This window comes from Entelurus aequoreus, linkage group LG01 (assembly GCF_033978785.1).
Source record: "Entelurus aequoreus isolate RoL-2023_Sb linkage group LG01, RoL_Eaeq_v1.1, whole genome shotgun sequence".
Classification (NCBI taxonomy): Eukaryota; Metazoa; Chordata; class Actinopteri; order Syngnathiformes; family Syngnathidae; genus Entelurus; species Entelurus aequoreus.
In genome coordinates this window covers 76,643-97,762 of record NC_084731.1, presented here as the reverse complement: position 1 = coordinate 97,762, position 21,120 = coordinate 76,643, and the positions used below count along the sequence as shown (strand labels likewise).

The 21,120-nt window shown below is 41.8% G+C and overlaps 1 protein-coding gene across 3 annotated transcripts in view; it reads right to left on the bottom strand.

The window, feature by feature from the left end:
* Nucleotides 1-20,607, bottom strand: part of LOC133646150 (cholecystokinin receptor-like) — a 69,762-nt gene extending 49,155 nt beyond the window's left edge. For 2 of the 3 annotated variants that reach the window (XM_062041238.1, XM_062041254.1), the window contains exon 1: nt 20,086-20,607. In XM_062041238.1, coding sequence (XP_061897222.1) covers nt 20,086-20,296 — 211 coding nt within the window. In that variant the 5' untranslated portion in view covers nt 20,297-20,607. The remainder of the gene's footprint in view (nt 1-20,085) is intronic. The other variant, XM_062041246.1, reaches the window with a different exon arrangement.
* Nucleotides 20,608-21,120: the final 513 nt, after the last annotated feature.

The following is a 21,120-nucleotide window of genomic DNA, read 5'->3' as shown; positions in this document are numbered from 1 at the left end:
CAACACAGATATTGATTGATTGATTGATTGAGACTTTTATTAGTAGATTGCACAGTACAGTACATATTCCGTACAATTGACCACTAAATGGTAACACCCCAATAAGTTTTTCAACTTGTTTAAATCGGGGTCCACGTTAATCAATTCATGGTAAACAGATAGACAACATTCACATTCACACACTAGGGACCATTTAATGTTGTTAATCAACCTATCCCCAGGTGCATGTCTTTGGAGGTGGGATGGACCTATCCCCAGGTGCATGTCTTTGGAGGTGGGAGGGGCCTATCCCCAGGTGCATGTCTTTGGAGGTGGGAGGGGCCTATCCCCAGGTGCATGTCTTTGGAGGTGGGAGGGGCCTATCCCCAGGTGCATGTCTTTGGAGGTGGGATGGACCTATCCCCAGGTGCATGTCTTTGGAGGTGGGAGGGGCCTATCCCCAGGTGCATGTCTTTGGAGGTGGGATGGACCTATCCCCAGGTGCATGTCTTTGGAGGTGGGAGGGGCCTATCCCCAGGTGCATGTCTTTGGAGGTGGGAGGGGCCTATCCCCAGGTGCATGTCTTTGGAGGTGGGAGTCACGGGAAGAACATGCAAACTCCACACAGAAAGACCCCAATCCCGGGGATCGGACACAGTACCTTTGTATTGTGAGGCACATGCACTAACCCCTGTTCGACTGTGCTGCTTTATTTAGTATTTAAAATGAAATAAACAATTCCATCTGTTGTCATGTCTTTCATAATTATTGTGAACAATAGGCAAAATTCCCCCAAAAAGTTCAGTTCCCCTTTAAGGTGGACTGTTCATGGATTAATGATATCTCCATTAACTCTACTTTTTGATGTAATTAGGAGGAAGCTATCAAGTTGCAGCTGCTCAGAGTTGATGTCAAGACACATGCTAAACCCTGAGCAGAGATATCCAAAGTGTGACACATGTGGTCCAGCGCCACATTTTTTATTGGCCCCATGGTACATTGTAAAAACCAAATAAAACCAAATAAAACCCAAGCAAAAGTAGTAAATTGGGGCAAAAGGCATAAATACAAAAATCTGAAATGTTACACTGTAAATAGCCAACAACTAACAATAGAACAAACCTTTGTCTTTAAATGTGTATAACTTTTGAAAGCATAAGACCAGGGATCTTGGTGTCAAAAATATTGGTGAACACTAACCTAGGGGTGTACAAAGTGTGGCTGAGGGCCAATTCTTCCCCAGAGGTAGTGTTCCATATATGGACCTTTCTAAACTTTAGTCTATTGGCTATGACTTCAAAGTGACATTTAATGGCAATTGTATTTTTTTAGTCATTTTTGCAGGTCTGTATGACCTTTTTGACTTGTGTGGTAACTTGTTTTCTTTCTGCTACTTTCAATCGGTGCTCTCGTCTTTGACGATCTGAGTATTCTGATGATTGTATAAGACTCATTTAAACTATTAATACACATTACTGTGTTTGTGTAATGTTTAGTGGTGTTTTACGAGCATTATTGGTGCTGTGTTGTTAAGAAGCTACCGGCTAACATCTCACTGTTAAGGATTGCATCGCTGCTGCTAATGTGGCTAGTTCACGCATGCTACTGTGAAACTGCAACATATTTACAGCTTGTTTGTACATGATCTTTATATTATTTCTCTAGTACATATATCTTTTAAACATATCTATAGGCATAAGATACATATCTCTATTTAATTAGATAAGAGAAATATTAATACTTGTGTATACTAATCCAAATGAAAGTGTATATTCCAATATGCATCATTAACGTTGACGAGTCCAACTGATGACCATGAGTTTTCTGACCGCAACCCCAATGTGGTCAATATCCTCATAAACCAGTCTCATAGTTTAATACTCAACACAGCTTGTACTTAGTACAATAACCATATGTGCCTTCTTGTTATCTCTGCAGTAGGTTCGTGTTAAAGTTGTGGCAAATGAGTTCCTTGACATCTGTGCTGCTGCTGAGACAACTTATCCAACTCAATTAGTTCTTCCCGAGTGACATCTCTTGGGAGAAATACATTGAACCTACATTACATGGACCTTTTCAGAGCTTACAAGCTCAGCTGCATTTAATGACTTAAAAAGTCAATATTTATTGATATAATTGAGTTAATCGTTTCTATTTTGAGTGTATACCACCACCAAACGGCTGCTAACTGGGAAATGGGATAATAAACAAAGTGCAGTGCATGAGCTCTATCTATCTCTATCTTTTTAATGGTAAGCAGACAAGCAGAAGCTAAAATGACTACAAATCCTTTAAACACATAGACTGAAAGCGTTCAGGGCCGCAATGCTCATGTAAATGTTCTTAATATGTGTAAACATCATGACCACACAACACTAAGTATCATATTATTTACACGATACACGGGCCGTGGAAGAATACGTCAGATGTTGGTGTAAATCTGGAGGAAGACTTGAATCAGTATGTTAAGTTAAAGTTAAAGGCCTACTGAAAGCCACTACTAGCGACCACGCAGTCTGATAGTTTATATATCAATGATGAAATCTTAACATCTGCGATGAGGTGGCGACTTGTCCAGGGTGTACCCCGCCTTCCGCCCGATTGTAGCTGAGATAGGCTCCAGCGCCCCCCGCGACCCCGAAGGGAATAAGCGGTAGAAAATGGATGGATGGATGGAAATCTTAACATTGCAGCACATGCCAATACGGCCGGGTTAACTTATAGAGTGACATTTTAAATTTCCCGCCACACTTCCGGTTAAAAACGTTTTATTATGCTGACGTATGCGTGTGACGTCACGAGGGCAAGGGAAGTATTTGGAGCCCGTAGAAAAAGCTCTGTTTTCATTTCATAATTCCACAGTATTCTGGACATCTGTGTTGGTGAATCTTTTGCAATTTGTTTAATGAACAATGGAGGCTGGAAAGAAGAACGTTGTAGGTGGGATCGATCGGTGTATTAGCGGCTGGCTGTAGCAACACAACCAGGACTACTTACTTAGCAGACGCCTAGCCGATGCTAGCCGCCAAACCCACGGATGAAGTCCTTCGTTGCGCCGTCGATCGCTGGAACGCAGGTGAGCACGGCTGTTGATGAGCAGATGAGGGCTGGCTGGCGTAGGTGGAGCGCTAATGTTTTTATCATAGCTCTCTGAGGTCCGGTTACTAATTTGCTAAATTAGCCTTAGCGTCGTTAGCAACAGCATTGTTAAGCTTTACCAGGCTGAGAATTTTTAACCGTGTAGTTACATGTACATGGTTTAATAGTATTGTTGATCTTCTGTCTATCCTTCCAGTCAGGGGTTTATTTATTTTGTTTCTATCTGCATTTGAGACAGATGCTATCACGTTGGCTCATGGTAAAGAGCTTCGTCGATGATGGATGAAGTCCTTCGTCGCGCCGTCGATCGCTGGAACGCAGGTGAGCACGGCTGTTGATGTAACCGTGTAGTTACATGTACATGGTTTAATAGTATTGTTGATCTTCTGTCTATCCTTCCAGTCAGAGGTTTATTTCTTTTGTTCCTATCTTCATTTGAGAACGATGCTATCACGCTAGCTCAGTAGCTAAGTGTGTCACCGATGTATTGTCATGGAGATAAAAGTCACTTTGAATGTCCATTTCGCGTGCCCGACTCTCATTTTCAAGAGGATATAGTATCCGAGGTGGTTTAAAATACAAATCCGTGATCCACAATAGAAAAAGGAGAGAGTGTGGAATCCAATGAGCCAGCTTGTACCTAAGTTACGGTCAGAGCGAAAAAAGATACGTCCTGCACTGCACTCTAGTTCTTCACTCTGACGTTCCTCATCCACGAATCTTTCATCCTCGCTCAAATTAATGGGGTAAACCTCGCTTTGTCGCTCCGAATCTCTCTCGCTCCATTGTAAACAAAGGAAAATTGTGAGGAATATTACCTCCTGTGACGTCACGCTACTTCCGGTACAGGCAAGGCTTTTTTTTATCAGCGAGCAAAAGTTGCGAACTTTATCGTTGATTTTCTCTACTAAATCCTTTTAGCAAAAATATGGCAATATCGCGAAATGATCAAGTATGACACATAGAATGGATCTGTTATTCCCGTTTAAATAAAAAAAAATCATTTCAGTAGGCCTTTAAAGTACCAATGATTGGCACACACACACTAGGTGTGGCAAAATTATTCTCTGCATTTGACCCATCACCCTTGATCACCCCCTGGGAGGTGAGGGATGTGTACCCTTAACATGGCAATAATATGTTCATTTCTCTTTTACGGTGTTGGAATCTGTATGCTCTTACACTGGAAAGAGTGTGTTTTTTATACTGTGCCTCTGTTCGAGTCCCGGTAAAGTTTCCTTTATTCCTCCCCGAGTATATCATTACACGATTATCCTACCCTATTAAAAGGACACAACCAACAGGTTATGAGCCCAGAAGGGAAGTTGGAGGCCAATGGAACAGATTATGCTTCGATGGAGATAAGAAGAATTCCGAGTTGTGGGAGACAAAGTTTCTGGGGCACATGCGCCTGCTAGGCCTCAAATCTACAATGCTAAGTGAGAAACTTATGGATGGAGACGAAGATGAAGATGCAGAGAAAAAAGAGGAAGCCGACGGCGAGTTAATTCAAGTTTTGAACGACTAACAATCGCTTATTCTGAGAGAAGCAGTGGACAACGGAAGGAAAGCATTAAAGATACTGCGACAACACTGTGCAGGTCAAGGGAAGCCTCGTGTGGTTAGCCTCTATGCTGAGCTAGCGTTGCTACAGAGAGGAGCTAACGAAAGCGTTACGGCCTATATTCTCCGCGCAGAAGCTGCAATTTCCGCATTTAGAAATGCAGATGAAATTCTGAGCGATGGACTATTGATTGCAACGATCCTAAAAGTCTCGCCTGACACTTTTAAGCTGTTTATTGTGTACATGACACAGAGCGATGAGACAATGTCATTTGGCGATTTCAAGATGAAGCTCAGCAGCTACGAAAGTACGGAGAAGTACGGTACTAGCTCAAATAATGATAATGTGATGAAGGTATGTGGCAGAGCTAAGAGGAGAGAAAATACAAGTATCTCAAGATATTACATGCTATAACTGTGGACAGACAGGTCACAAGGCATGTGACTGTATAAGAGAAAACAGACAATGGTGCAGTTTTGCCAAAATCCGACTCATAAAGATGTCGATTGTAGAAAAGAGACAACGTGAAACTGACACCCATACGTTTGCATTCAGATTAATCGCTGGTGGTTGACACAGGCGCAACATCACAAATAATAACTGACATTGCCAATTTAAAGAATTTGATGAAACGTTCAAGCCGGAACATTATTTTCTGGAATTGCCTGATGGAAAGAGGACAAGCGGTGTCGCACTCCAGAGAAATGCTGCAGAGGTCTACCTGCCGGACAGCGAGGGTCACAGCAAGTTCGCAGCAAAAGAGTTTCAATCTCTACTCAGGAAAAATGCCATAAAACACGAGACATCAGTGCCATATCCACCCCATCAAAATGGGACTTCTGAAAGAAATTGGCAAACTCTATTTGAGATGGAAAGATGTATGTTACTGGAGAAGAATTGATCAAAACGACTTTGAACATATGCCATAATGACAGCTGCACCAATTCGTAACCGATGTTACAATAGACATGAGGGACAGACCCCATACTTCTTACGGACCGGAAAGAGACCTAATCTTTCGGAATGAAAACTTTTGGATCAGTATGCTATGCATACAAACAGGATACGAAAAAGTTAGATCTAGGATGTGAGGAAGGGATTTTTGTTGGAAACAGTAAAAATAGTCCACCATTTTTGGTCCACTACCCAGACACGGGTAAAGTTCTTAAAGTTTATTGTAAAAAGTACAGTTGAAGAAGAAACTCAGACAGACCCACAGATGATAGATGATTACTGTGAGGAAAGGTTCAGGACACCCATACCTAAAGTGCAAGAGACTGATAAAAATTCAAAGGGGACGCAGGAAATGAATGCTGGGTAACTACAAAGAGACAACCAATTATGGACAGAGCAAGAAGGAAGTAGTCAAAGCTCACGTTATCCTAAGAGGGAAAGGAAGAAACCTCAACACTTGGGAGACTGTGAATGTGATGTAGAAGGTGATGACCAAATCTCAAAAAATGTTGACTACTGTTACAGGATGGTGTGTAACATAGCACAAACGTATAGTGGAGCCATGCAGTCGACAAAATCAAAATAGTGGAATAAGGCTCTGAAGGATCTCATCAGGAGAAACACACATTCCTGTTAACCACGGTGCCAGAATTATAAAAAGTTGTAGCTTCAAACTCTCGTTTCAAGTGGAAGGGCTCTTACAAGAGTTCAAACTGGTTTAAAAAAGTGTTGCAAGCCCTCCACCACCTTTGCTTGTGGCTCGAGAGAAGGAGCTCGCCGAAGAAAGTAGCTCTGAAGCACTCACTGTCTCGTGGTTCATGTCTAGAACATACCATTCAACTCTCGGGATGCAAAAAGATTATTCAGCACAAATCTCACATTGAGCAATGCCAAGTGGACAATAAGATCACTCTGCTCTGTGAAGGCTTTGCTTGAGTTAGTGAGCGAAGGTTCCTGAAAACCACACGCCAGCGCAGATAGCCTTCGCCAGGATGCATCCGCTGGGATCGTGTCGCCTGTGATTTAAACAAACCACCACCTCCTGATGGAATACAGCCCCTCTTTAGTGTTGACCCTCACTCTTATGGCCACACTTTCCCCGTCTTCTGGGGCGCTTCCTTGGGTACAGCTGAGGGTGAAGGTGGGGGTACCTATGACTGTTTCCCCCCAGTAGCTTGTTTTAAAAATCATGAATAATGTTCATGAATAGCCAGAAGTTCAAACAACCATAGCTGGAACATTGTAAAAACAGATCAGTAGAATAAAAAACAATCAGCCAAATATGATTTTGCCAAGCACACTGCTGGCGCCATCTTGGAATCTTCTGTCATCCTCATTAGATTCATTCATTCATTCATGAGACATGAAAGCACTGAGGCCTCGGCCTGCCACAAGCTCATTATGCCTTCTGCTCATCCTCATTAGATTCATTCATTCATTCATTAGACATGAAAGCACTGAGGCCTCGGCCTGCCACAAGCTCATTATGCCTTCTGCTCATTTTGTTGAGCACAGCAAAAGTAAAAATGATCTTCTGATTGACTAAGGTCATATCCACACAAACACAGTAGAACCTCAATTCAAGAACCCCTCTACTTGCGTTCTGATGTTTAGATGGAGCTGTCGGAACCGTTATGGAGGCAGCCATTTTGATGACAACACTTCCTGTAAAATGCCATTTTGAAGAGGCGGGCCCCCGACATCACATCCTGTTTCTGAGTACTAGCCAAGCAGTGCCGCCAACAGGACAGGGATTGGCTCACATGTATGGCAAAAACAAGTCCACAATTGCAACCATGATCAAAAAAATGGCGTTTAAATGGTTGCTGACTTTGCAGAAGGAGTTAAATAGGTAACTTTGGAGATTGTTAGTTACGTTAACAGATATTTCCATTTATGGGTTAGTTTATGGTCCAAACTTTATCGGGATATGAGTTTTGATCCAGCCCTATTCTCTTGTTAGCGACAGTGCTAGCACAGTTTAGGGATGTTCTCTGTGTTTAATTGAGCGTTACTGTAGGCCTTATAACGACATCGTGTGAGTACATATGTGGACATTGTTTGAGTGTTACTAATGGATCTGTGACATTTCATAGTGCTCCTCATTTGTTTTTGTGTTACAAACGTTTTTTTTTGCTCTTATTTTTTTCCATTGGGTATCACCGGTGCTACTAATGACAAAGCTAATCCTCCAGCCTGAATGTGGGGGAAGGGACTGAGCCCAGCCTTTACTAAATACCTGTTTGAGGTCATGATATTCGGTGGGCACCCTGGACAGGTTAATGGTCTCTTCTACTGTACATAGCTAGGGAACAGGGAACATTTAACAATTAGCATGGCAAAAACTGCTGTAATTCAAAATGGTCATCACCTTAACCAGTAAACAGCCTGGTGGTCGGACCTACTTCAGTGAACAAAGTTTGATTTGAACAATTAACAAGAGTCATACAACGTACTATGTGACACATGCTAACATTAGCATACTAACTTTTGTATTCTAAAATGCTAGTATTTATATAAACATTTTTCTTTCATTTTCGCAGAGTCATTCAACTTGGTACAGGATGCATGGTAAATGAGCGCAGGCTAACAGTTAGCATTTCAGTTCAGCTTGCGCGTATTGACGGCCCGCGTGTTCCCGTGGTGGCATTCACACGCCATTCTTATTAGAATTGTACACATTCTATCCAGCTAACCATTTTCCGGTTCCCTAAACGTTGTGACTACGATAGGCTTTGGGCAATTAACATTCACTAGAGGTTGCATTTTGGGTTGTTTTTGGTTCCACTTTGGTTGAAACGGAAACATTTTTACCGTTCCGAGAATATTACATTTTATGTTTTTTTAACGTTACCTAATGTTCCCCTGACCCATAAATAATATTCCCAAATGGTTGCTTTTGGGTAGTTTATGGTTCCCGGAATGTTACATATTACGTTCTCTGATTGTTGTTTCTTGGTTTGGTTCTTTATAAACACATTAGTAGTATTAACTTAATACTTGTAACTTAGTGTACATGAGCATATTGTCAGTAATGAAATAACAGGCAAATATGGCAGGACATCTGTCACTTTATGTATAAAACACACTACACAAATGACAGGAAACAGTTATGTAAATTGTAGATAGGAGGAATACAAGTATATAAAAATGCAATGACAATGTGTAAAAAAATCTGCATAAAAAGTCATAAAAAGCACTAAGATAAAAATGGGGTAAAAACTTATGCCCAACATAAAATGTGCTGGCTCTGGTGTGTTCTGCTGCCCATTTTCTTCCTCCACTGTCCAAAAAAAGAAAAACACACACAATTGTAAACCAAACAGAGCATAACAAAGTCCCATACCACCAACCCTAAACTTCCTGATTACCAGAAGTGATTGAAATATTTCAAATATATTTAACTATTGTGAACAAACTCAAAACAAGACAAATAGGATTTTTGAATTTACTGTCTGTGTGGGGCTAACTTGAGAGCGTGTTCAATGGACTACTCCAAGTTTGCGTCTGTGGAAGTTTTTTAGACAAGCCGCTCAAATAGAAATCCAAATGAAGTAAAGTTACACATCGAAGCCTTGTCAATCAAGTTTGGCATAAACTTGACATGACCAATATTTGATCACTTGCCTGTTATATTCTTGCAGAGGATTGGTTTTTAGAATTCCTTCTTAAACCTTCTGCCACGCAGGCTATAGAGTGCAAACACATCATTTATGGCCACTCCGCATATAGCTGCCCGCATATTTGCCCCTCCCCTTGTTTCAAGGAAATGTTTCTGTAAAAACACAAATATGCAAAGAAGATGAATGTGACACACATATTCAATATCCTTTGTACCATAAATCATGCTGGATTATGCCCACCTAATTACAATTGCATGCCTATTTGCCGCTTGAACCCGACTCCTGTCTAGCTCCTCCAGTTCAGCTGGAGTTCTGCATGGTCTTCCTGCAATTAGGGATTTCACTGTGGCCTCCAAGTCATCCGTCCTCCTCATCACACAGGACGTGTCATTTTCCAAGACTACGGGGACATTTGCCATTGTTCATTCTAGTTTTATACATGATGTATTTGTAAACTATTTGTGTACTTATGTCTCTCAAACCTGTCAGGTCGTGTGCCTGAAGTAGAAAAAAATAATGGTTTTAATATTTCTGGTCAGGAAATTGTATTGGAAAAATGTAAAAAACAAACCCAATTTACCTTCAATGGAGTGCAAGGGTCTATATAGGAAGTCCTCGAGTTACGAACGAGTTCCATTTTTACGTCCGTTTCTAAGTCGGTTTTGTATGTAAGTCGGAACATAAGCCTACTTTTTTGCAGGTACGTATATGAATCTGATTATAACTAACACAACGTGTAAAAACAGTTTACATAAATATAATATAAACAACACATGAGCGTCAGCATCCACTTTTATTGTGGTTTGCACTAACTGGTAACCAAAGACAGGCTTATTCGGAAGAGCCTGAAGCAAAGGAAGTTGGATAGTCTGGGTTGATTGGAGGTACAAGGTCTTGTGATGCTGTGGAGGTAGAAGGCACAGGGTCTTGCGATGCTGTGGAGGTAGAAGGCACAGGGTCTTGCGATGCTGTGGAGGTAGAAGGCACAGGGTCTTGCGATGCTGTGGAGGTAGAAGGCACAGGGTCTTGCGATGCTGTGGAGGTAGAAGGCACAGGGTCTTGTGATGCTGTGGAGGTAGAAGGCACAGGGTCTTGTGATGCTGTGGAGGTAGAAGGCACAGGGTCTTGTGATGCTGTGGAGGTAGAAGGCACAGGGTCTTGCGATGCTGTGGAGGTAGAAGGCACAGGGTCTTGTGATGCTGTGGAGGTAGAAGGCACAGGGTCTTGCGATGCTGTGGAGGTAGAAGGCACAGGGTCTTGCGATGCTGTGGAGGTAGAAGGCACAGGGTCTTGTGATGCTGTGGAGGTAGAAGGCACAGGGTCTTGTGATGCTGTGGAGGTAGAAGGCACAGGGTCTTGCGATGCTGTGGAGGTAGAAGGCACAGGGTCTTGTGATGCTGTGGAGGTAGAAGGCACAGGGTCTTGTGATGCTGTGGAGGTAGAAGGCACAGGGTCTTGTGATGCTGTGGAGGTAGAAGGCACAGGGTCTTGTGATGCTGTGGAGGTAGAAGGCACAGGGTCTTGTGATGCTGTGGAGGTAGAAGGCACAGGGTCTTGTGATGCTGTGGAGGTAGAAGGCACAGGGTCTTGTGATGCTGTGGAGGTAGAAGGCACAGGGTCTTGTAATGGAGTCATTTCAACTTTGTTGATAAAACGATCAAGGGAAGATTGATAAAAGCTTTCTTTTTCTCTTCGTAAATCTTGTAACACCTCAGATAATCTGTCACAGATCTGTAGACCTTAGTGTACCTTGCTGAGTTGGGATCTTGGCTTTCTCTCATTGACAATCCTTCTTTGATCATCCGAAGAGCTTCTGCCAATGCATTGGCTGTAAATCTCTTGGGTTCTGGCTCTTCTTCTGCTTCCACTTCTTCTATCATTTGCTTCTCCAGTTCAATGAGGTCCTCAGTGCTCAGCTCCTCACCGTGAGATTTGAGCAGCTGTCACATCATCCATCTCCAATTGGAGTTGCAGCTGGTTACCAAGAGCCACCAAATTCTCACTCACTTCTTCAACTGTATCCTCAAAACTGTGAAAATAATTCAGAAATTGAGGGCATAGCTTTTTCCACACACCATTCATATTGGAAAGCTCATCCCATACATCAGCAATGTTCTTGACAGCTTCATAGATGTTGTACGACCGCCACCATTCCTTTAATGTCTTGCCATCTGGTCTTTCAGTTGCTTTGACAGCCTTCAAGAATGTCCTCTGTAAATAGTAGGCTTTGAAAGAGGCAATCACACCTTGGTCCATTGGCTGGAGAAGGGATGTAGTATTTGGTGCAAGGTGCGCAACTTTAATATTTGGATTAAAGTCATCTAAAAACGCAGGATGGCCAGGTGCATTGTCAAGAACTAACAACATCTTGAAAGGAATGTTCTTTGCAGTGCAGTATCTCTCAACCTCAGGTACAGAATGATCGGTAAACCAATCTTCAAAGACGGCCAATGTTACCCAAGCCTTCTTGTTGGACTTCCAGATGACTGGAAGTGAGCCCTTCCAAATACCCTTGAAAGCCCTTGAGTTCTCAGATTGGTAAAAAAGCAAAGGCTTACGTTTACAGTCTCCCGCAGCATTCCCTCCAAGCAAAAGTGTCAGTCTCTCCTTAGCTACTTTATGTCCTGGCCCCGATTTCTCTTTCTTGGCGATGTACGTATGATCCGGCATCCACTTTGACGTTAAATACACTGTAATCCCCCTTCTTTATTATCTTAACCAACGTATCAGGAAAGTCACGCGCTGCAGCATGATTTGCACTTGCTGCTTCCCCTTGCACTTTAATATTATGCAAATCCGAACAAGACCTGCAGCGGTGAAAACAGCCACGACTGGCAGAAAACTCTTCACTTTTGTATTCGGGACCCTTTTCAGCCTTTAACTTTTCAAAAATACTTTTGGCCTTTCTTGAATCAGCATCAAGCTGACGAGCATTCGACGCTGATTTTGGTCTTCCAGCCAAAGCACTAATAATCTTTCCATCTCGATAATGAGGACACTTGGTTGTCACTGTAGCCTTCCTAGGAGCCGAACCTTTTACATGTTGGAGAATGCGTGCTTTGTCCTTCACAACAGTGCCTAGGGTTGAAGGGCTTAAAGACAATGCTTTCCCAATGATCGATGGCGTTTCACCCTTTTCAGAACGCTTTATTATCTCCAGTTTCCCCTCCATCGTGATAGCCTTCCTCTTCTTTGATTTGTGACCTGCACTCATATCTGCTGCACGTTTGGGAGGCAGGATGAGTCCAAAAAAAGTGTTGAAAATGCACAAATGATGTGTGAAACTTTTCAATCCAATGTTGATAAACTCGTCAGCATTTCTCCTCCTTCCTTGTTCATCCGCCCCGCCCCTGCAGACCGTTCGTAACGACTAGTTGCCATAAGTCGAAATGCCGTAAATCGGGGACTTCCTGTACAGATGTGACCTTTGGGATCTCCGGTGATTGAACTGGGATTTGAGAAAGTCCTGCAGCGGGTTTGAGTGGCATTCATTCGTCTGAATTGAAAGTTGAAATGAATGTTGTACGGTTCAATTTATGGCAGGCTTCTTAAGACATAGTATTTGCAAAAGATGATTTCCAAACATTGTACATGGAGGTGGTGGAGGCAGATACATTTACTGACCTGAAAAAAGGCACACACACACAAATCAGTCAGTAATTCTCATTATTAGTTTAATTACATTTATAATGAATGTAAGCTCCAAGCTAAGAAATATCACTTGATTGACAGGTTTCTTAAACATATCTCTGTACTTACATGCACCGTTGTTGGCAGGTATTTTTTTTGACATTGGCATAGATTCATCTGTAAAGAAAGACCATACAATAGGTTTTAAAGATTCTAGAATGTTGTACATGTAGTCTGTGATAAGAAAGGTCTTACCATCACTGGAAGAGCCAGAATCCAACCTCCTTGGGCATTTACATTGCCTTGATTTAAGGTGGGTCGCGTCATCCTTTGTCTTAATGCATGAGGACTCCATCACCTTTGGAGTACCAATCTATGTGAAGATAGAAATGTTCTTTCAGCAAGTAGCAGAACAAATCAGTATTTCCAACCAACAAAACTTGAAGAATGTATTGTACATAGCAGTGATAACTTACCTGTTGTGTAGCAGACTTTCTTTACTCTGTGTTTGTTTGGTGCAGCTTTTGATGGGCTTGTGGCACTTACCAACACAATATGGAATGTTAGGTGTTGTCCAATAGCAGGTCAAGCCCTGCTGGAAAGAAAATAACTCATATCAGATCATTTTTAACAATGTGAAATAGAAAGACTAATTACATCAAGCCAAAACCAGATAACTCAGAACTGCTCTCAAGCCAAGAAGATGGCACAACCTCAATTAAATTGTCCGTAACAGTATCAATAAGAGTAGAGTATAACATAATAATAATTGACTTCATGAAATAGTTGATTAATTACATTTTCAAAATATGTCACGGGCCAAAAAACAAAAACAAAAAGGCCCAACATGGCCAACGGGCCGCACTTTACAGACGTACAGTGACACCAAGATGGTAGCTGCCTGGAGACGTGATTGTTAGCGCCTATATGTTAAGCCCTGAACATAATGCGCCACACATTTTCATTGGGAGACAGGTCTGGACTACAGGCAGGCCAGTCTAGTACCCGCACTCTTTTATTATGACGCCACGTTGATGGCATTGTCTTGCTGAAATAAGCAGGGGCGTCCATGGTAACGTTGCTTGGATGGCAACATATGTTGCTCTAAAAGCTGTATGTACCTTTCAGCATTAATGGTGCCTTCACAGATGTGTAAGTTACCCATGTCTTGGCCACTAATACACCCCCATACCATCACACATGCTGCCTTTTACACTTTGCGCCCAGAACAATCTGGATGGTTCTTTTCCTCTTTGGTCCGGAGGACACGACGTCCACAGTTTCCAAAAACAATTTGAAATGTGGACTCGTCAGACCACAGAACACTTTTCCACTTTGTATCAGTCCATCTTAGATGAGCTCAGGCCCAGCGAAGCCGACGGCGTTTCTGGGTGTTGTTGATAAACGGTTTTCGCCTTGCATAGAAGAGTTTTAACTTGCACTTACAGATGTAGCGACCAACTGTAGTTACTGACAGTGGGTTTCTGAAGTGTTCCTGAGCCCATGTGGTGATATCCTTTACACACTGATGTGGCTTGTTGATGCAGTACAGCCTGAGGGATGGAAGGTCATGGGCTTAGCTGCTTACGTGCAGTGATTTCTCCACATTCTCTTTGATGATATTACGGAGCGTAGATGGTGAAATCCCTCAATTCCTTGCAATAGCTGCTTGAGAAAGGTTGTTCTTAAACTGTTCAACAATTTGCTCACGCATTTGTTGACAAAGTGGTGACCCTCGCCCCATCCTTGTTTGTGAATGACTGAGCATTTCATGGAATCTACTTTTATACCCAATCATGGCACCCACCTGTTCCCAATTAGCCTGCACACCTGTGGGATGTTCCAAATAAGTGTTTGATGAGGTTACTTTATCAGTATTTATTGCCACCTTTCACAACTTCTTTGTCACGTGTTGCTGCCATCAAATTATAAAGTTAATGATTATTCGCACAAAAAAAAATGTTTATCAGTTTGAACATCAAATATGTATCATTGTATTCCGTTTATATTTACATCTAACACAATTTCCCAACTCATATGGAAACGGGGTTTATATATATATATATATATATATATATATATATATATATATATATACATATATATATATATATATATATATATATATATATATATATATATATATATATATGAAGATGAGGTAGCTCGCCTTGACTTGGTAATTTGAAAAGTAGCTGGCCTGCTGAACAAGTGTAGGCACCCCTGCTCTATATTTTCCAAGCTTAAAAAGAAACTAGATGCAGAGCACTCCCAAATTATTTTCACTCAAAAAAACTTTAATTTCCTGAATTTTTGTAAAAGCTCACTTTGAGCTACGTTGCCAAGCATTGCAACGTCCTCTAATTGAAAGATGTATTGAAAAAGGTTCAGGAACAACTTTCCTTGGAGAGAAAACTACTCAACAATTGCATTACAAGCACAATAAAATGGAGCCTTACCTTTTCAAAGTGGTGTGGTTTATTCCAAGAAGTTGTGTCAGTTGTTCAATTTAAAACTCCAGGATTTTCCATTGAGAATTCAAACATGCCGCGCAATTAACTCTTCTTCGTGTCCCTTCTCAGTCTTCTTCTACTATTGACACGGCGCCTGACCACCTTGTCATGTGTTAGCACCCCTGCTGGACTGGAATGTAATTGCAACTTTTTTAACTTGTTTTGACTTCAAGCTTATTTCCACTCTTCAACAAAAAACAGAACAACAACAAAGAAGACAAATACTTTTTATAGAATAGTATAGGAATTAGGGCTGGGCGATATGGCCCAAAAAATGATTGCAATTATTCTTTTCACATCGTCCAATGTCGATTAGTACAACCATTTTGTTTTTAATTAAAGGCGGATTGTCCCGTGCAGGTTTATAGTGAGTTTACTACCGCATTTCTGCCATGTTTGATGGAGGTCATACATGCTGACAACGATCATAGCACAGGTAAGCCATGCTACATTTTAGTTTGGCTTCTTTTTGCTTTTCTTTCTCTCAAAGTTATTTAGTTTGTCATCACAAACATGTTAGAGTGAACAAAGTATCATTGGTGGAGTCAATGCTATACAACTGTTCTTTTTAAGTTAACATTTACTAATCAACACTTTCAAATGATTATTTATCTTCTTTGATTACATTAATGGTTTGACAAACACATAATGATGACCCAGATTGTGGAGTTTTTTTAAAAGTCAAATTCTGGTGCTTATATTTGATAAGAGTACATTAAAGTGCAGTTTGAATTTGAGATACTGTAAAAAATGATGTATACCAACTAGGGTTGTACAGTATATATCATCATCATATCTGGTACTATACCGCCTCTAAAAAGTACCGGTTCACAGCCACCCACCCCCCTTTTTTTTAACAGCCATGACGGCGCGTCGTCGTCACGTCGTGACATTACTGGTTTTACCAGCAGAGGAGCATGTTCAGCAGCGCACACACACACAGAGTACTTACAAGCAGACAGTGTGTAGACAGAAAAGGGAGAATGGACGCATTTTGGTGTAAAAAGTAAAGCTAAAGGTGAAGTTATAACACTGAAACACCCTCAGTCAGGAAGAGCTGCTTTAAGACATGGTGGCAAACGTCCAGCCGCAGTGTTTTAGCTACTTCTAAATCACTAATCCTCGCCTCCATGGCGACAAATAAAGTAAAGGAATAGCTTTTCACTGTAAGCCATAGTCATCAAAATGATAACCAATAAAGGTTGCCATGTCTGACTTTGCATGTAATAAGTTAATATCACATCTTACTAAATGTTACATTCTTGTGTAAGGATTAAATTCTACAGAAGAATATTCATCCATTTTCTACTGCTTGTATTTATTTACAAAAAATATTAGTTTTCTTCTATGCTACATTGTGCGTCTTGAGACCTCACTGTAGTCTTTGTAAGGTCATGTTACCTCTAAACTAAACTAAATTGATGCTAATCCACCTTGTTTTTTCAAAGTAAGAATCATTTTTTTTTTGAGGACAAGGCATAGACAATTAAGAGTGAAAAGCAAATTTTCACTGGCATACAAAACATTCTAACTTGGGTTGTTTCCCTGGCTTGGAGACTCTCCCAAAGGACAGTGCGGCCAAGACACAACAAACTCCCTTCTTGTCTCTCATGGACACACACCTGTTGTTGTTGACTTTGGACTTATCGGCTGCACAAGAATCAAGGCCGCGGAACAGAGACACACTGCAGGCTTACACACAAAACATGCATCCACAAAAATATACGCCACACATACACCCCCCCAACCCCCCAAACCAAACACCCTCGACGCAAATCCCATAGGGGTGATGGAAGGATGGTCAGCGCCGAGAGCTGCGGCCTACCACCATTACTCCGCCCCTTCCCTCTGTTGCTAGATATCTCCAGATGTACGTTGTAATATGTATATATGTGCTTTGCTATGGAGGTTTTTCCCCACTCCAGACTGGGCCCCCTTAGGAGCCCAGTCTAGATTGTATTTTTTTACTCATCCTTCCCCAGCGTTTTACCTTTTCCCCGTCTTTTACGGGGCGCCTTGTGGCGACCCATCAGCGTTCCTGTTCTGTAACCCTGTACACTGTTTGTTTGTCTAATCTTGAACGGGTTTGTGCTGAAAACCAAGTTTCGTTGTACTTGTGCAATGACAATAAAGACCTATTATCTATTATTATCTACAATAAGATAAATGATAAGGAAACAAATTGTTAAGAAGAATCAAAAGCGGAATCGGAACCGTGAAAATCGTATTAATTCCCATCCCTACTTCCCTATTCAACGGGTCACATCCGGCCCGCCAAAGCGTTTCATTTGGCCCAGTGAACATCAGCAAATCGGCCCTGTGAAACAACTCCAACTAGGGTGGCTCATGTGTGCAGTACTCCCACCACCTCACAGGGGGCAACAGCGAGGCAAATGTGTCACAGTCAAGCATCAGTGAGGTGAGTAGAAGAAGATTACTCATTCAACCATGAAAAAAAATCCAAATGAATTGCAAAAGTCAGACTTTTAACGAGGACTGGACAAGAAAGTATGAATGTTGTACCTCAAGGGTGATTTCTTCCTGGCAGAGCTTTGGAGCCACGGACACATTGAAGCAATCCCAGCATGGAAGTAGAGATTGTGCATTATGACATTTCATTTGCTTTGTATTGACATTGCTGACTTTGTCATGTCTTTTTTACGTGTTATTTTTTGTCTGAGAGCAACAATCAAACTTCATTTACTACATGTAGTGCTACATTTGACCAGTAGAGGGCAACAATACTTCTTTTTCTTCATGCTGTTAAGTAGCTGCACACGCTGGAAAGGAGTAGCGAGGGCAGAATCATGTATTTATTGACAGTACAGTGTTTACTTTGAAATATAACCCGCGGAGGCACATTCTGACCAAACAACCACATTTGGAGCCCTTGAAACTTTGACTTATTTCAGCTCTTGTATCTTTAATGAGTATCTTTGGAGAAAACTGTCTTTGTCTCCTTCGCCATGAGGAGTACGTATACAGTAGTAGAAGTGCTTTCCAACAATGTGGAGTTATTTCCCATTGGAGATGGTATTTTATAATTGGAAGGAACATTCAACTTCAATGTAATTGACATTCATCTATCACTACAGAAATGGCTTATTTTCTGCAGATCATTGATGTTTCTGTTTTATACAGCACATGTGATGCAGATCATTGATGTTTCTGTTTCCATACGGCAAATGTGATGCAGATCATTGATGTTTCTGTGTTTCTATACGGCACATGTGATGCAGATCATTGATGTTTCTGTGTTTCTATACGGCACATGTGATGCAGATCATTGATGTTTCTGTGTTTCTATACGGCACATGTGATGCAGATCATTGATGTTTCTGTGTTTCTATACGGCACATGTGATGCAGATCATTGATGTTTCTGTGTTTCTATACGGCAAATGTGATGCAGATCATTGATGTTTCTGTGTTTCTATACGGCAAATGTGATGCAGATCATTGATGTTTCTGTGTTTCTATACGGCACATGTGATGCAGATCATTGATGTTTCTGTGTTTCTATACAGCACATGTGATGCAGATCATTGATGTTTCTGTTTCCATACGGCAAATGTGATGCAGATCATTGATGTTTCTGTGTTTCTATACGGCACATGTGATGCAGATCATTGATGTTTCTGTGTTTCTATACGGCACATGTGATGCAGATCATTGATGTTTCTGTGTTTCTATACGGCACATGTGATGCAGATCATTGATGTTTCTGTGTTTCTATACGGCACATGTGATGCAGATCATTGATGTTTCTGTGTTTCTATACGGCACATGTGATGCAGATCATTGATGTTTCTGTGTTTCTATACGGCAAATGTGATGCAGATCATTGATGTTTCTGTGTTTCTATACGGCACATGTGATGCAGATCATTGATGTTTCTGTGTTTCTATACGGCACATGTGATGCAGATCATTGATGTTTCTGTGTTTCCATACGGCAAATGTGATGCAGATCATTGATGTTTCTGTGTTTCCATACGGCAAATGTGATGCAGATCATTGATGTTTCTGTGTTTCCATACGGCACATGTGATGCAGATCATTGATGTTTCTGTTTCCATACGGCAAATGTGATGCAGATCATTGATGTTTCTGTGTTTCCATATGGCACATGTGATGCAGATCATTGATGTTTCTGTTTCCATACGGCACATGTGATGCAGATCATTGATGTTTCTGTTTCCATACGGCACATGTGATGAAGCACACAACATAAATCATTTATTGAGTGTAGCAAAAGATGTTTGCTGCAAATGTGAACATAATAATAATAATAATAATACCTGGGATTTATATAGCGCTTTTCTAAGTACCCAAAGTCGCTTTACATGTTAAAAAACCCATCATTCATACACACCTGGTGGTGGTAAGCTACTTTCGTAGCTCCAGCTGCCCTGGGGTAGACTGACGGAAGCGTGGCTGCCAATTTGTGCCTACGGCCCCTCCGACCACCACCTATCATTCATTCAACATTCATTCACCGGTATATGAACATAAAGATGTTCATATGTTAAGGTTGCTATTCCTCCAAAAGTGGTGTCACACAAGGCCTGCTGATGGCATTTTAAAACAGGCATGACATCAAAAAACCATAACAAAATGTCAACTTGCAATTTTTGTGCAATTTGACTATTAAGAGCATTCAGAGTGATGGAGGATGAATGGAAGGAGTGAGGAGAATGCTTGATGAGAAGAGAGGAGACTTACCTATGGTGGCTTTAGGAACTATTGCTTGGCTGGTGCAGCTCGTATTCAGTGTCAGGCTGATGTTGCACGGCTGGACCTCCTGCAGGGACATGTTCCATAGGTTCACCTCCTGCACGGACATGTTCCATAGGTTCACCTCCTGCACGGACATGTTCCATAGGTTCACCTCCTGCAGGGACATGTTCCATAGGTTCACCTTCTGCAGGGACATGTTCACGCCTTTGTCAGAGAAACTTCAAGCCAAGTGGCAACAAAATCAATCTATGAAATAAGGCAGTAGAACATGGACTGGCAAGCTTGAAGGAGCTGAATGTCGACACACGACGTCTGCAGACTGAAGTCATAAACCTGCTCTACTGCAGCCTCCCTCTCTCTCTCTCTCTTTCTTTACCTCTCTCTCTCCATCTCTCTGTCTCTCTCCCTCTCTCTCTCTACTTCTCCATATCTCTCTCTCCCCCTCACTCTCTTTCTTTACCTCTCTCCCTCTCTCTCTCCTTCTCTGTCTCTCTCCCTCTCTCTGTCTGTCTCTCTCTCCCTCTCTCTACTTCTCCGTTTCTCTCTCTCTCTCTCCTTCTCTGTCTCTCCTTCCCTGTCTCTCTCTCCCTCTGTACTTCTCTGTCTCTCCCTCTCTCTGTCTGTCTCTCTCCCTCTCTCTCTCTACTTCTCCATCTCTCTCTTGCTCTGTCTCTCCCTCTCTCTCCCTCTTTCTCCCCCCCTCTCTCTCCCTCTACTTCGCCATCTCTCTCTTCCTCTCTCTTCCTCTCTCTGTCTCTCTCCCCCCTCTTCCTCTGTCTCTCTCCCTCTCTGTCTCTCTTTATTCCTCCATCTCTCTCTCTCTGTCTCTCTCTATTTCTCCATCTCTCTCTCCCTCTCTCTGTCTGTCTGTCTCTCTCTTTACTTCTCCATCTCTCTCTCTCTGTCTTTCCCTCTCTCTGTCTCTCTCTCTCTCTCTCTCTCTCCCCTGTCTCTCTCTCCCTCTCTCTCATGAAGTGCATCATAACATCCACAAGCATCAAGCGTGTGTGGTTACAATTA